Raw genomic sequence first — 15,229 nt, 5'->3', positions numbered from 1 at the left:
CACCACGTTACTTCAGCACTCTCATTTTGTCACTGTAATGCTCTCAGATGTAGCAACCTTTGTAGAAACGAGTGCTGAAGGGGAGCAAAAGAGAGAGAGATAAGAGATCCAGAGCAAGAAGAGAATGGAAAAGAGTGGATGTAATGGCCTAGGGTCTACAATATGAGAAACAGTGAGGCAGAAACAGAACAGCATATAGATTGTTCACTATGTATGAGCACTTTTAATGCTTGTCTCTTTGTAAATCAAAGGTGGCTTTGATAATGACTTTACATGACTATCCAAACAGCCCAAAAATTACTTGTTTGCACTGTCTATGTGCAGCTATGGATTTGTGTGCTGAAAGCGGTTTTTGGATTTAAGCCAACAGAAAATCTTTAGTGGGTAATATTCAGCATCTATATATGTGAGCCTTTTAACAAGAGCTGAAAGGCTGTGTTTTGACCATAGATACAGAATGAGTGTAGAATGGATATACCCATTCAAAGCACCAAAGCAGGATGGTTGGAGCAGCGGCCATTTTCATGTCAACGGTTGCCTTTGCAAAGAACTGCAATCATTTCAGCAGGCTTACTTTCATATAAATGGACTTGCGACAAGATGCAAACTCACTAAGATGAGGTTTTTACCAGCTGGTGTACCTCTACAGGTTGCTGCAGCCTTTGAGCGAATATCTTAATAAATACATTTACTCACTTAACAAAGGTATTAATAGAGTAAATGTAGTTGTAATTGGTTATAGTACGCTATAGCTGTTCATCTCAGTTTTAACCCGTGTCCACTGGACACTTTATGAGCCCTTAAAGCTAATCTACAACAGTTTGTAATGTTTAAAGGGTTAAATTAACTAAAAAAAAGTCCAGCAAGAGAATCACAGTCTTTGGTCATGCTTGTCTATGTTATCCATGTCTCTAATGCCTGATGTTGTTGAGATTCCACACACACCAGGACACCACACAACAGGACACACAGATGTGGATAATTTTGGATGGGAGTGTGATGAGCATCAACAAGAGCCAGACAAAAGGAAAACGCGAGCGTAACACATACTTTCCCCATTGTACATCTGCAGACAGCTGTGGTAACACGGATGCACACACAGTTCCATTCATAGTACAACTGAGGGTATGCATCAGCTCCCAGTAGTACACAAGAGGGCCGGGAGATGAGCTTACCGTCCTCCTAATGCCAACATTGGGTGAAACAAAGAAGATGCTGCTGGGTATGGAGTGAATGTGTGACCATAGTGTGGTGTTTTGGACTGAACTGGAGTGTGTACAGTCTGTGCAGTCACAAAAGGTGGGATGCACATGGACTGCATTGGAGTACATGCAGATGCACATGGGCGAATGATCAGATTTACATTACGCACAGACATGCCAACACACGGATGCAGAACCTATGAATTTGCCTTTAGTGTGTATGGCTGGCCAAAACAGAGTTCTCAAACTAGTGAGTGTGACACGCTTTACAGCCCCACTGACATGCTAACAACTAATAACAACAATCACAATTTACTCTTGTACTTAAATTACCACAGCAAACAATATCTGTTCTACCCTGAATCTATTTCTTTGGTTTCAACCCTTAAAATATCTCCAGACAGTAAAGTTCCAGTGTCTAAGTTATATCAACAAGTCTGCATGGCATCTGCAGGTGCTTTCTTGGTCCCACTAGTGCTTCGTCACCATTGGCTCAGCATTTTTATAATGAAGCAGGACAGCTCTCTCCTTTGCCTGCTCCACAGTGACTCATATCATACAGTACTGTACACACACTACGCATAAATAGAGACCATTTCTATAAACACAGAACATACAGTAAGCTATATGCACTCACACTGGATAGCCATCACAGTCCCTTTTTTGTTTCAAAATGTGCAACTGTTGCCGTGATTGATCCCAGGATGGGAGCATGTTGTGGGTGGAACTAGGTCTTCTTTCTGTTCATCCATGAGGGTAATTATTGTGTGACTGTTCAATTCATACTGTTTGACAATTTCTTGTTCGCTGATTAGAAATAGCATAATCCTTCAGCACGTCTTTGAGCCCTACACCTGTTCCTTTGTCTTGCTGCAATTACTCCTGCCATTGTTTGGAAGAGTCGTCCCCACAAAAACACACCTTTTATGGACCACCTCAAATTAGCAGCTGCTCTCTGGAGGCAGAGAAATTTAATGCACAAAATGAACCCTTGCAAATTGCAAATGCTTTAGGATATCTAGCCATGTGCCTTTTCATAAATAACGTGACTATTTTGGAACATTCTGCATCCAGTTCATTTGTGGCAATTTGCTCTCTGCATCTGCACCAAGTCATCAAAGCACAACTGTGTTCTACATGGATCTAATTCTTTTTTGTTATATTGTCTTTCTTTTTGTGTGTATGTGTTTGTTGAGCAGCCAAGGATCGCATGGTGTGTGACTCGCTGTGTTCGGATGCAGGGTGTTGGGGTCCTGGCCCAGACCAGTGCCTGTCCTGCAGATACTTCAGCCGTGGACGTACCTGCGTGGATATTTGCAACCTTTATGAGGGGTGAGTTATGCTCGTGCATGCACACATACACTCCTGACTGGTAGATTGCTTAGTGTGTTGTCCTCAAAATGTTCTCAGGTCCTAATTATGTTTTAGGTTTGCCCACATTGTAAAGAAATTTTACACCTCCTCATCTAACCACGTCTACACGTCTTCATCTTTTTTCTACTTGATGCTCAAAAAATAAAAACAAACTACTAAATCACTTCAACCCAGTCACCAGAATTAATGTTGGCATTGTTAAAACTTTACACTTAAATAGTGTGGTTAACATGTTGTTATGTTACGGCACAAAACCACTTGGTTATAGTTGGGAAAAAGATCATGTTTTGGGTTGAAGTACCTGGGTTTGATGGCACAATCACGGCTGGATATGCCATCAAAACAACTGTTTTGTTTGTTGATTGTTGTGCTGTCTCTAGGTTGTGATTTAATTTTAAATTCTGCAATTTTTCAAACTGACTTACTCAACCAAAAGTTTTTCAAAAACAAAAGTTAAAATACTGAGCAATTTCTATACTATGGCTAACCTAGTAAGCAAAGTAGCAAAGCAGAAAAATAAAACAAAAACTGGAGAAAACGATTGCCTTCTCTTTTCAAGAAGAACAAAATGGGTGAGGACGCCACGTATGACACATTTCAAAACTAAACTGCCTACCACCCTGTTTATTCCCACAAGCTGTATCTCAATTCAGGGGCTGCAGTCTTTGAAGGATGTGGTGGACATCAACTGCAAAGGCCACGTCCTTCAAAGACTGCATCAGCCAAACCGAACAGTCTTTGAGGCGGGATAGTTTGGTCTGCAAAGGATTTCCTGGGTGCATCACCAGTTGTTCTCGCCCCGACCCATTGGCTGTTACCTAGCAGCAGCTGCACTTGACGAAAGAAGGAGTAAGCTAGTAAGTTTGTTAGCCCTAAATCATGAACCAAGAGATTGATATTTTATATATGTTTTTTAAATGTCATACTTGAGGACATGATTCACCGCCGTAGACACTGCCATTTGTTATATTTCAGGCTGATGTAGGACGGTTGTCAGGTAAATGTATTAGATTAAGATTGTTTAAGCTGTGTGCTTTTAGCTAATAGTAATGTTTACAACAGTTAAGCAGTAGCCAGTTAACAACTGTTAGTTCACTTAACTTAATATATACTAGTCCATACCCATTGGTAGCTTTGTTACCTTCTACCTATGCCAATCCTCAATGCCTGTGTGCAGTTTCACATAGATTGACCACGTCAGTGAGTAGAAAAACGTGGGACAGACAGAATGACTGACTGACAGAATGACACACTGACAGTTTCCATGATTATGTATAGCATACCATACCATGACTTAGTCATACCAAAAATTAAAAAAAATATATATATTTGGCCACAGGGGGAGCCACAGCGATCGGTCACATTTTAGCCATTTTTAAGCATTTTTCTGTTGTTATAACGCCACCCAGTTGCCAAACATGTACTGTTAGTCAAGAAGAGGTTTAGCATTCCGCTTTCTTGTCTTTTATGAAAATCAAACATCGTATGCCAATCACTTAATTATGAAATTTAAAATAATTTTGAACTTCATATAGTGGCTTTTCAAAACCTGATAAAGTGTTTTGCAGTGTATACTTTAAATGTAAATTCTAAACTGTAATTCTGCACTGTCAATTCAATTTTCAGAGACAATGAGATTAAGGCAGTAGAAGTCATTTACACATGTCCACTAAAAAAAAATAGATTTTAAAACTTTTACATCAGATTAAATTGATTTTCATCCTAATTATTATATTGCAATGCATCAATCATTGCTGGTGTTAATCAGTGTCCTCTGGTAGTGACGACAGAATACACAGTACTTATACTAACCCAAAGGGAACAATGGAATGATCTTCTGATAGAGCTGCAGTTTAAGCCCCTCTAAGTCTTTAATAAATACAGTGGCATGCAAAAGTTTGGGCACCCCTGGTCAAAATTTTGTTTGCTGTGAATAGTTAAGTAAGTAGAAGATGGACTGATATCCAGAAGGCATGAAGTCAATGAAACATGCTCTTAAGCAAGATCAGTGTATTATTTTTGTTATGTACAATTTTAGAGTGGACAAAAAAGGGGAGGCACACCATGCAAAAGCTTGGGCACCTCAAGACAGCTCTCAGACAACTTTTAACAGAGTCTCAGACCTTAATTAGCTTGTTAGAGCTCTGGCTTGTTCCCAATCATTGTTAGGTAAGATGATGATGCAAATTCCAAAGTTTTATAAATATTCTGACTCCTTACATTACAAACATTACAAACAAGGGTAACAGCTACCTGAAAATGCTGATTTTTACTTTTAAATACTAAAGATAAAAATAAACATTACTTTAATACTTCCACAAATATAATATTTTTGAAAGCTGTATGAGTACAAATAATCAAAAAAACATATATCAAAAATAATGAGCACTATATACAGTAGTTTGTGCCAGTTGCTCTACAGTACAGGGGTCCTGATGGAGAATGCTTGGTCCTTATTAGACATAGGACTCTGATGCCTGCAGTTCTCAGAATTTGGTTTGTAAATTCACTTATGTAACTGTGCTTCTCAAGTAATCCCGATCATCATGCTTTCATATAATTTGCAGGTACAGGGAAGATCAAACTGATTGTTACATCAAGAATTTGACAGAAGCCCTGTAGGAATGAAGCAGCAGTAATAAAATATGTTCCTCTTCAAATGAAGGGCAAATATAGAAACATTATCAACTCATCCTATTCAGCTTTGAATAGGAGTGGTAGAATTTTCAAATAATCCTCAATAGTTGGAAGAGCTGCTGCACAACCTGCTCATCAAAACTTAAATTTCAGTTCAAGAACACCCCAAGGCTCTTTGGTACAGCTTTCAAGTTCTGCAGTGATTTTTCTGTTTACTATGGATAATATTTAAGAGCCTAGGGGTGAAAAGAACAATTAAAGACGTAGTGGTAACTCTCGGTTTAAAAGGCACCCCTGCAGAGATTCAAAACAATAGGGGGCCCTTGACTTTAAAAGGAAGTATAGCTTGATGCTATCCTATCCTCACAATAGACGGTGACAAGACCCGCTCCCCTGGTGAGTTTTATTAATAACATTTCAGATTTTTTTTTACTTTGCAGAACTGCTGAAAAGATGCTTTTAAGTTCAGAGTCCTTATCTGATCAAAAAATGTTTGCTGGCCACATTGGAGAGGAATGAGGAGGACCAGAGGGTGCTGTTAGGGCAGGGGGGCTAGGCGTGTCACTGCGTGTCACAGTCACTGCTTGCGCACGGGGCCACGCCCTGCCTACCTGTCCACCTGCACGTCAGCACCACCCACACCGTCAGCGTTACCAGCACATCATCTACAGAATATAGAGCTTCACTGAATGCAACCTCAACCCTTTACCTTCTGAGCATTGCCACAGTGTTTGTCTCATGAGTCACACTTTAGATGTCATATTTCATCATTGTTTGTTTCTTTATTTGGTGTCTGCTCAGCATTTATCCGTTTAATCAAATCTTCAAGTTGCCCACTTGTTAAAAGTGTTTGTTACACCACCTTTATTCCTAAGTGGTTTGGTTCAGCAGTAGATGTGCAACAAATCTACCTTAACAAGAATAGCATGTGAGTACGCAGCTGCGCCCAATCAGGATGTTATCAGTCCATAAATGGCCGTTTGCATATCCAGTGTTGTGAAATGGTTGTTTCTTTAGACCTCACCTTCACTTTTGTTTGGTTTAGGTGCAAAAGCTTTGTGGTTGGGTTGAGGAAAAGTTCAAGCAAACATCACTGCTTAAAATGAGTCAACATCAACTTTTGGTTTCACATGGACATGAACCCCACTGTCCTGGGTGAAAGTCCTGTGTTTGTTTGACCCAAACAACACCGTGTCTCCTACTTACTGCAGACTTTATTGCTCTTTATACTACGTCACCGTACTTTCTTCTTTGCTTTAGTCATACTTTTAAGTTGCCACCTAACAGTAAATCTTTCTCTTTCTAGCCCATATCTATGACACTTATAACCACTGATAACAGCCATTTAAAGGCCTGATAACAGCTGAACCGGCTGGCAGAACTTACTTATACCAGGCGTGCATGACAAAACTTGGAGGACAGAGGTACTGAGGATGCCCCTTAATTCATTTGGTCACATCTATGTTTAAAATGTAACTAAAGTTTCACTTTGTGTGGATTTAGCCTCACATAGCTCTTTTATACATCATGTTCAGACAGCATCAAAACGACAAGGGGTTTTAATTCTCTACCTCTCCAATGATTTGTTAATGATTGTTGAAAGTGTTTACAAAATGAAAACAATTTGTACGTTATTGTTCAAAATGCCGGTTTATGTGTTTGAGCAAACAGATTTTGCAGCATGGTTATTTCAAAAGCCATTTGAAATGAACATTTATTTTGCATAAAATCCATATAAAGGCATATTATTGCCAATGCATTGCTGTATCCTTGTCCCTTAACAGAGAGAAAATATAGAAAAGCAGAACACAGCAGAACATCATGGCCTATAAGTCTTAAGCGTCAGTGATATCTTTAAGCTACACTGCAGCCTTTATTATTTCAACCGGCACACACCCAGACAAAAGCTTACCTCCCCTGCCTCCTGGAAGGTTTTATGAAGGCCAGATGAAGCATAATTAATACTAATTTGATTTAGATCCCACTGGGCCTACAACACTTTTTTTTCTATTGCTGAGTTGGAACATTCTGTTTTCCCTCACTGACCAAAAGAGAAGTACCTAAAAGTCATTCTCCTTGTCCTGTGGTGACAAAGGCAAAGCGCCAACTCAGCCGCGCTATGGTCAAATTTAATGACTTTTCGAGGCCACTCTGGTGTTCTACTATTGTAAAGGGATTTCAGAAATTGAATAACAAGGCACTTAATTTAATTGATTTTTGAAAATGTTGCACCCCTCTCAGGTACTGCACCTTTCAACTGCGGCGACCCCCAGCGTGATGGTATCACTATTACAGTTAGCTAATTAGCTGCTATGCTTGTGGGTGTAACAGGCGTGTGTGTGTGTGTGTGTGTGTGTGTGTGTGTGTGTGTGTAAGACTGCCTATTGATGTTGTGACTACATCCACTGACCTTTAGTTCCAAAGTAAGCAATGTAAGAAATAGGGATGCACCGAATATTCGGTAACCGAATATATTCGGCCAGATGTTGCAAAAAAACACACATTTGGTATTCGGTGGAATAAGTGAAAAGCAAGGCCTAATAATAGCAGCGTGTTTTGATAACGCAATCAAACAGCGTGCGGTGACAGACGGAGTAAAATATCGGCAGTGTGGCGATATTTTACTTTGTCTGTCACTGCACTTGCATTTGCGACTTAAAAATAGTTTTGTGCGGGCAAAATAAATCATTCAGCAATTTTGGTAACGTGACAACACTAATCTCACTGAACTAAAAAACGGCATTCGGTACTCGGTATTTGGCCAAGCGTTTGATATTATTCAGCTTTGGCCACAAATTTTCATTTCGGTGCATCCTTTGTAAGAAATGATGCCCATACATACGACTGAAACAGACAAATCTATTCACTACTAACAATCCTTCGATCTCTTTCAAACCCTCCATCTGTCTTCTTTGCTCTGGAAATTGCATTATGAACTTTATTCAAACATTATTGATCAAAATGGATCATTTAAAAAAAAAATACATATTGTCATTGGGATTAAGATTCAGCAAGAATCCAACAGATCACTGCCATTGACTTATACATAATGTGCATGTCCTTTCAGCTATTTTAAGTTGTTTGTTTTTTATGTCAGTGCTGCATTACACTGTGTTTCTTGTCACCTGACACATAAAAATAAATAATAGAAGTTTCCAACAGGAAGTAATGCCACAAATGTATGTTGCTCAAACAATTTCAATTTTTTTTTATGGGGACAATAATTGATATTAAAGTGGAAATAGACTTTTTTCCTTTCCTTTAACTTCCCTTATGAAGCAAATGGTGAGCTTTGCTTTCACTATGCAGTTCAGTTTACCACACGCTATTATGGATCCCACTGCTTCTCTTGGCAAGTCCTGCACAACTGAGCTGTAATTGACTAGCACTAGTCCTAACCGTTACCTCATTGCCCTAAACCTAAGTGCCTCTGACCTCGACGTGTCACCGTGATGAGTACCAGCCAATCGCAGCACAATAGGGCAGAGGTTGTCAAGAAAATCAGCGGGATTCATAATACCTGTGGTAGACAGAATTGCAGCTCAAAGTGCGTGACCATTGTGCAACCAGAGCAGGGAGACAATAGCTCTGTGCTTTTCCCCAGAAGCAATCACTAGCTTTCCCCATTTACCAAAGAATATCATTGTAAGTTATTTGAGGTTACCATCCCCAGTGGTGGAAATGATGGACAATGAAACAACTGAAGTAAATGTGAAAACTCTACTGAGCTAAAGAAAAAGAACTCCGTTTCTAGGCTCTGAGAAAAATGGAAAGCAATCTAGTTGTCTTTGCAACAGCAGCACTGACAATAATACCACTTGAAATAACTTGGGGGTGAAAAGTTGGAAAAGCTATCTGTTTGCACTTAAAGTGTTTGATGTCTGAAATTTTGTGTTTTGATAAAACTATATAAACATGAAAAAAAAATTGGGAAAAAGTGTTGTCAAGATAAGTAATCTTAATGACTTATTTTAATAGTATAGAGGTGTATTTATCAATTGATCAAATAGAAAGGAGGTGATTGAAGTTTCACTGCAAAGCTTTTATCTGCCTTCATATCTACAAGTTAACCAAAGACATATTATTTAAAGGGCTATGACAGATGAATGTAGGTAAACGTGTCTGCTTATATATTTTCTAATTCTCAAATAATGTTTTGCCCCCTTCTTGTTTCTCACCTCTTTATCACTCTCTGTTCCTCATCCATCCCTATCCCTCCCTCCATCCCTTTCCTCCTCCTCCTCCTCCTCCTCCTCTCTCAGGGATATCCGAGAATATGCAAACGGGTCAGTGTGTGTGGAGTGTGATGCCCAGTGTGAGCGAGCTGACGATGACTCTTTGACCTGCAACGGTGCGGTAAGCCTGCTCCTATAGACCGCAATAGTGAGACAGACACTGAAGCACTCACTTATCTCACATATATCAGCCTAATGTAGATGGGAAGCAGGCTGCTGTTTGTGAGCAGTTTGTTTATGTTTGCTTTTATCTATTCATTAAAGAGGAATAGCGTTCAAGATAAACAAAAATGGTTGCGTTATTCTATCATCAAAAGATGAAGTGCAGTCTCATCAATCTTAAAGGGACAGTAATACATATTTTTCCTCTTACCTGTAGTGCTATTTATCAGTTGAGATTATTTTGATGTGAGTTGTCAAGTGTTGGAGATATCGGCCGTAGAGATGTCTGCCTTCTCTTGAATATACTCAAACGAGATGACACTCCAAAAAATTACATTTGAAAGACTCAACAGCAATGTCTCTTTCCAGAAATCATGACCCACTTACTCAAGATAATTCAAAGATGTTGTTGTGAGCAGTTTCATTTTGGAACTATTTTCTCTCTACCAAAGTAGACCCGCCCACCGTATCACTGCACAGAAGGAAACGTGCATCTACTCATAGATAAGCAGCTTGTGCTCGCAATAGCCTGAAATATGAACATTAATGGCATCCTTCATGGCTGAGCTGTAATGTTAACAAGTTCAGTAAAAGGCTCGAAATACTCTTTCCTTCAGTGGGGTGGATTGCGGAAGACCAGTGCGATGATGGGGTTCGCAGGTGGAGTTTGGTAGCAAGAAAATAGTACCTACATGAAACTGCTCACAACAATTCCTATGGATTGTCTTGAGTAACCGGGTCATGATTTCTGATAGGACACATTGCAACTGAGAGTTTGAAAGACTGTCTTATTCCATTATATTTAAGAGAGGGCAAATATCTCTAGGCAAGAGGGAAAATATGCATTTTTGATTTTAGGGTAAACTGTCCCCTTTAAAGCTATAAGCCATAGAGCAGGCATGTCCAAAGTCTGGCCCGGGGACCAATTGTGGCCCACAGACCAATTTCAATCGGCCCTCGGCTTGACTTTCAAAATATACCATATGTGGTCCTTTACACAGTAATGGTTAATCGAGCAAGATCACTTGGCATTTTTACCCTCTACCTCATAAGACTATCATTCACTACATTGTAGACAGGCATCAAGTAGTAAGAGTTCATTAAAAGATAAAAATGGTTGCATTTATCTCACTTTTCTTAAAAAAAAGAAAAAAAAAAGAAAAAACTTTTAATGCAAGACTCAGTTGGCCCCTAGGTGTTTTCACGCTGTTTTATCTGGCCCCCATTCAAAAAAGTTTGGACACCCCTGCCAGAGCCAGTGCTAATCTGGGATATAAAACTGCCTTCTTAAATTCATACAAGGTAACTAGTAAAAAAAAATTATATTTTATGAAGGATTGATATGGTTCATGATATCATGTATTTTTCCTATTGTCAACAAATTCCATTAAAAGACAAAAACCTGCAATGAATTGAACTTAAAGCAAAATCAGCTGTAGGCTGAAATTGTTGTTTTCAGTGTTGAGCGCCCCAAAGAAAAGTATTCAAGGCCAGACCATTGCTTCACTCACCACAAACCAAATGACTTGGAGCTGCAGACATTCCCCGTGGTCATCTCAGACTATGATTAATTATTGTATTAGCAGTCAAAGTGTGCCTTTCAGCCGTGCTATTGATTATGTCTCATGTTCCGAGTCAAAGGTAAAAGTGATTGTTTTAGCAAAGATCAGCATTATTAGGGCTTGTATTTGGTACGTGGCAGCTCGTGGGTTTACATGCCTCTATATTTTTTCATGTTAACCATCAAAAATGTATTCAGGGACATTCTTTTTTTAAAATTCTTTTTATCTTAAGAAAAAGTAGTTGGTGTTTTATTTTTTCCCCCAAAAGTAATTCTTTACTCTTAACAAACTTTTGCATTGCACCAGCTCCAGCACTGACTCTCCCTGAAAAATTGTTTGGTAGCAGCTGTACATTAGAAAAATGCCAGAGTGAAAAAAAGAGAAAATCCCTGACCTTCATTTCTGTCTGCCTCTCCTGCACACTACACCCACAGCCACATGAGGCCCCTGACCCTGCGCTTTCTCTTAAAATCTTATCTCGCTGTTTGATAGAGAGGGATGATTTGCGACAGATGCAAGCCAGAGGGGCAGTGTGCTGTCTTTTGTGTCCCATCACACTCTGTCACATAGTTTGTCCAATATAGTTTAGAGGTAGATTTTTTTCAGAGCTACTGGAGTGTTGGTGTGTGAGTATACAAACACGGGAAGCAAAGGCCAAGTGGTTGATGGCTTGAGTAGAGCGTGTTTGTTGTTGTTGGTTTGATTATCCTGGCTGGTCGCTTGAAACCTCATAACCCTGCACTTGGCGTCTTCGACAAGTGATGGGAAGGTGGGTGTTATGAAAAGAAACCATACAGATACTTGTAGCTTGCTTCCAGCAGTTTGAGAAAAAAACATAATGAAAAACTTACAGCAGTCGAAATGATTTTTTTAAATTATTTTTTTGCTGTGTAGCTATTAAAGTATTAATAAGAGCAAATGCAAAATAGGTAAAGGTTATATTCACATTGGTGTTTCAGATTTTCATTAGTTGAAAAGTATTTTATAAAAGGTTAGATACTATATAACTTTATACACGACCTTCAGCAGCTATTTCAGTATGTCCTTTTTTGCACTTTGTAATTTCCATTTACAAGTACTGTACAGTCTCATGCAGTCTCTCACCCTGTGAGTGTGTCTGTGCATGTGTGTGTGTGTGTGAGTGACTTCAGTCAAGCTGTGTATAATGGAAATGTCCCAGGGTAACCTGTTGCACCACAAATGGATTACAGCAATCATGTTATGGCCACAGAGCCCGTAGCAATTACATTACAGCTTACACACAGTGATTTGATAGGCCTAATGCCCTCTGCGGAGAGAGATTGGAGATACAAATATAGCTATGAATAAAGGCTGTGTTACGGACAGAATAGGTGATAATGGGAGATCCACTGTAGAGAAGTTGCTGTTGTTGATCAGCGTTACCGTTCGTCATTCTATCTCAAACGAGCACATCTATTACTGTGTCTTTACTGAAAGATTAGAGTGTGATTACATTTCACAGCAGGAACCAAAGACTTCAGCTAAACTCATCTCAAAATCCCATTGAATAACTTCTTCAAAAGATGAGATTCCTGTGTAAGACATAACTGCAAAATGTTAACTTTGAGTTAGAGGCATTGCAGACTGTGACCAAGTGGCTAACTCTGGGGCTGAAAACAAAGCCAACACCAATGTCAGAAACTGCAGCTCTTTGAATGGCCACTTGAGGCTGGCTCCAAGAACGAGTCAATCTCAATAGACCCCCACTAGTCTGGTCAATCTGTGGTTTGAGCCAAAAAGTGCAATAGTAATCACTCAAGGTTTTATGTGATCCATCAGGACATTGAAAGAACATATTAAAGGTATACCATTATATACGAAGTGCAGCAAGCTAAATTTAGACGACGCATTAAAAGGTCCAGGGGGGTCATGGTGGTGTGGTGGTTAGCACTGTCTGTCACAGCAAGAGGGTTCCTGGTTCGAACCCGGGTGCGGGAGCCCTTCTGTATTTGCATGTTCTCCCCGTGTCAGCGTGGATTTTCTCTGGGTACTCCCACAGTCCAAAGACATGCAGGTTAATTGGTGACTCTGTCCGTAGGTGTGAATGTGAGCGTGAATGGTTGTCTGTCTCTACTGTATGTGTCAGTCTGGCGACCTGTCCAGGGTGTACCCTGCCTCTCGCCCAATGTCAGCTGGGATAGGCTCCAGCCCCCCTGCAACCCTCAAGAGGATAAGCACTTAGAAAATGGATGGATGGATGGATCAAAAGGTCCAACTTTACAGCAGAAATACAACTGTTACAAAAACAGTTTTGGTCTCACACCTGTAAGGGTGTTGAATTTTTTATAACTCACCCTTTTTAATGTTAATTAGGCTTAAAGTTATGCATAACAAAGGCGTACGCAATTTGGGTAGGCTACAGTGTAGGCTTCACTTTTTTTTTTTCTTTTTTATAAATCCCACTTAAGGGGTCATATTTTTAGTTTTCCCTGTAAGTATTTTGTTTTAACAGTTTAAGGTCTGTTTTTTTGCTAGTCAAAATTAGCTTTAGCATAGGTATTATCAGTGTTAACCATAGCTGTGAATGCACTGTGCTAACCGAGTTAGCAGCTAGCTATCTTCACCCTCTCGTCCTAATGCTGTCACTTTTGGCTCTAAAAAAGGCAGTGGACAAAATGCAGAACTCAAGGCTTTAAAGTGGGAGTCCACAAAGTAATGGGGGCAGTGGCTACATCCATTATTTTATAGTCCATGACTGTGGCGTCTTTTTAAATGACTGCATGTTCACCAGTAGATATCTTCTTGTCTTAAATCTCTTATTTAGGTGAAGGACAGGGCATATTCTCTCCTGCCTTCCCTCTCCTTTGTTCCCCATTTCTTTCGTCTCAAATATGTTTCTTTTAACACTGCAAAAATTTGCAAAGCTGTTCCATTATGAATTGTATAAAAATCCACTTGTTTTATATAGAATGTTGATTCTGCTGTCTGTAAAGTCCTCCTGTGTTCTTCAAACTTTGCAAGCACATTGTAGCTGGCACACACTCTTGCATGCAGTCACAAGTTCTGAGGCACAGACTCTTCACTTTGATAGTGAAACATATGATTTCTAAAAAGATGATACATTTGAATCTGCTGGAGGTGCTTTATACCTTTTATGACCACTGAACTGAATTGGCCGCTGTCATATTCACAGGAGCTGCCACATATATCTCTTTCTTATTTGTCCCACTCTTTCCCTTAGACCTCCTCTCTCCTCTCCTCTTTTTATCTCTCCACCTCATCATTAATGCTTAAAATTATTTTGTGGTCGGCCTGTCGTGTGGGAGTATATTTAAGACTCCAGCAGATATACAGCAGAGCATGATGACTTGGTCTGTGCTTTATATCATGGTAAATTATCTTGTAAATCCTTCCTGATGTACCTGATCATGCCTAGGAAAGCCTTTTTTGTGGCTGCCTGTTAAAAGTCTTGACTGTACGCTCTGACACCATAAAGAATAATTGCCAATGCATTAAAGGGAAGAAAGAGGGATAGAGGAGGTAGAAATACTCATTTACACATGCATATCCAGCAATACCACACAAAAAACGATGGTGTTAGAGCTCAAGCAGACCAATTTGAATTTACAGCAGGGCACTTTGGTCGCGACACTGTGCATCCCTGTCACTTTTTAGTGTGTACCAATGCCCTGCTGGACTAAACACTGTTAGTTTGCTCTGTCACATAATTTAGCTCGCTGATGTGATGGGACCATTGGATACACACACACACACACACACACACACACACACACACACTCACATATACACACCAATAGCCACGGGTGGGAAGACACTCATAAAAGCGAAGTGCCAGGCTCAACGCTAAAGCCAGTGAGAGCAGCGAGACTTTCAATTTGCATAATTATACCGGGGTGAATGCATGTTCACACACATACACACAAGCTACAAAGAACGCACGCAGAGGCATTAGTGTATGTGCACTCATACACACACACACATGCATGCGTGCATGTAAGCCCATGCACAGACACTACTTCTGGTTATGTATGAACAAGCACTCGTACACACTTCTCTACTTGCCAAAGGATAATTA

General features: G+C 39.8%; 1 protein-coding gene across 2 annotated transcripts in view; it reads left to right on the top strand.

Moving 5' to 3' along the window:
* Window positions 1-15,229, top strand: part of LOC125900168 (receptor tyrosine-protein kinase erbB-4-like) — a 479,428-nt gene that overhangs the window by 343,904 nt on the left and 120,295 nt on the right. For both annotated transcript variants that reach the window (XM_049595048.1, XM_049595047.1), the window contains exons 13-14: window positions 2,402-2,534; window positions 9,476-9,569. In XM_049595048.1, coding sequence (XP_049451005.1) covers window positions 2,402-2,534; window positions 9,476-9,569 — 227 coding nt within the window. The remainder of the gene's footprint in view (window positions 1-2,401; window positions 2,535-9,475; window positions 9,570-15,229) is intronic.

The sequence above is a fragment of the Epinephelus fuscoguttatus genome, linkage group LG13 (genome assembly GCF_011397635.1).
Source record: "Epinephelus fuscoguttatus linkage group LG13, E.fuscoguttatus.final_Chr_v1".
NCBI lineage: Eukaryota > Metazoa > Chordata > Actinopteri > Perciformes > Serranidae > Epinephelus > Epinephelus fuscoguttatus.
This window is presented reverse-complemented; position numbering and strand designations above follow the sequence as displayed.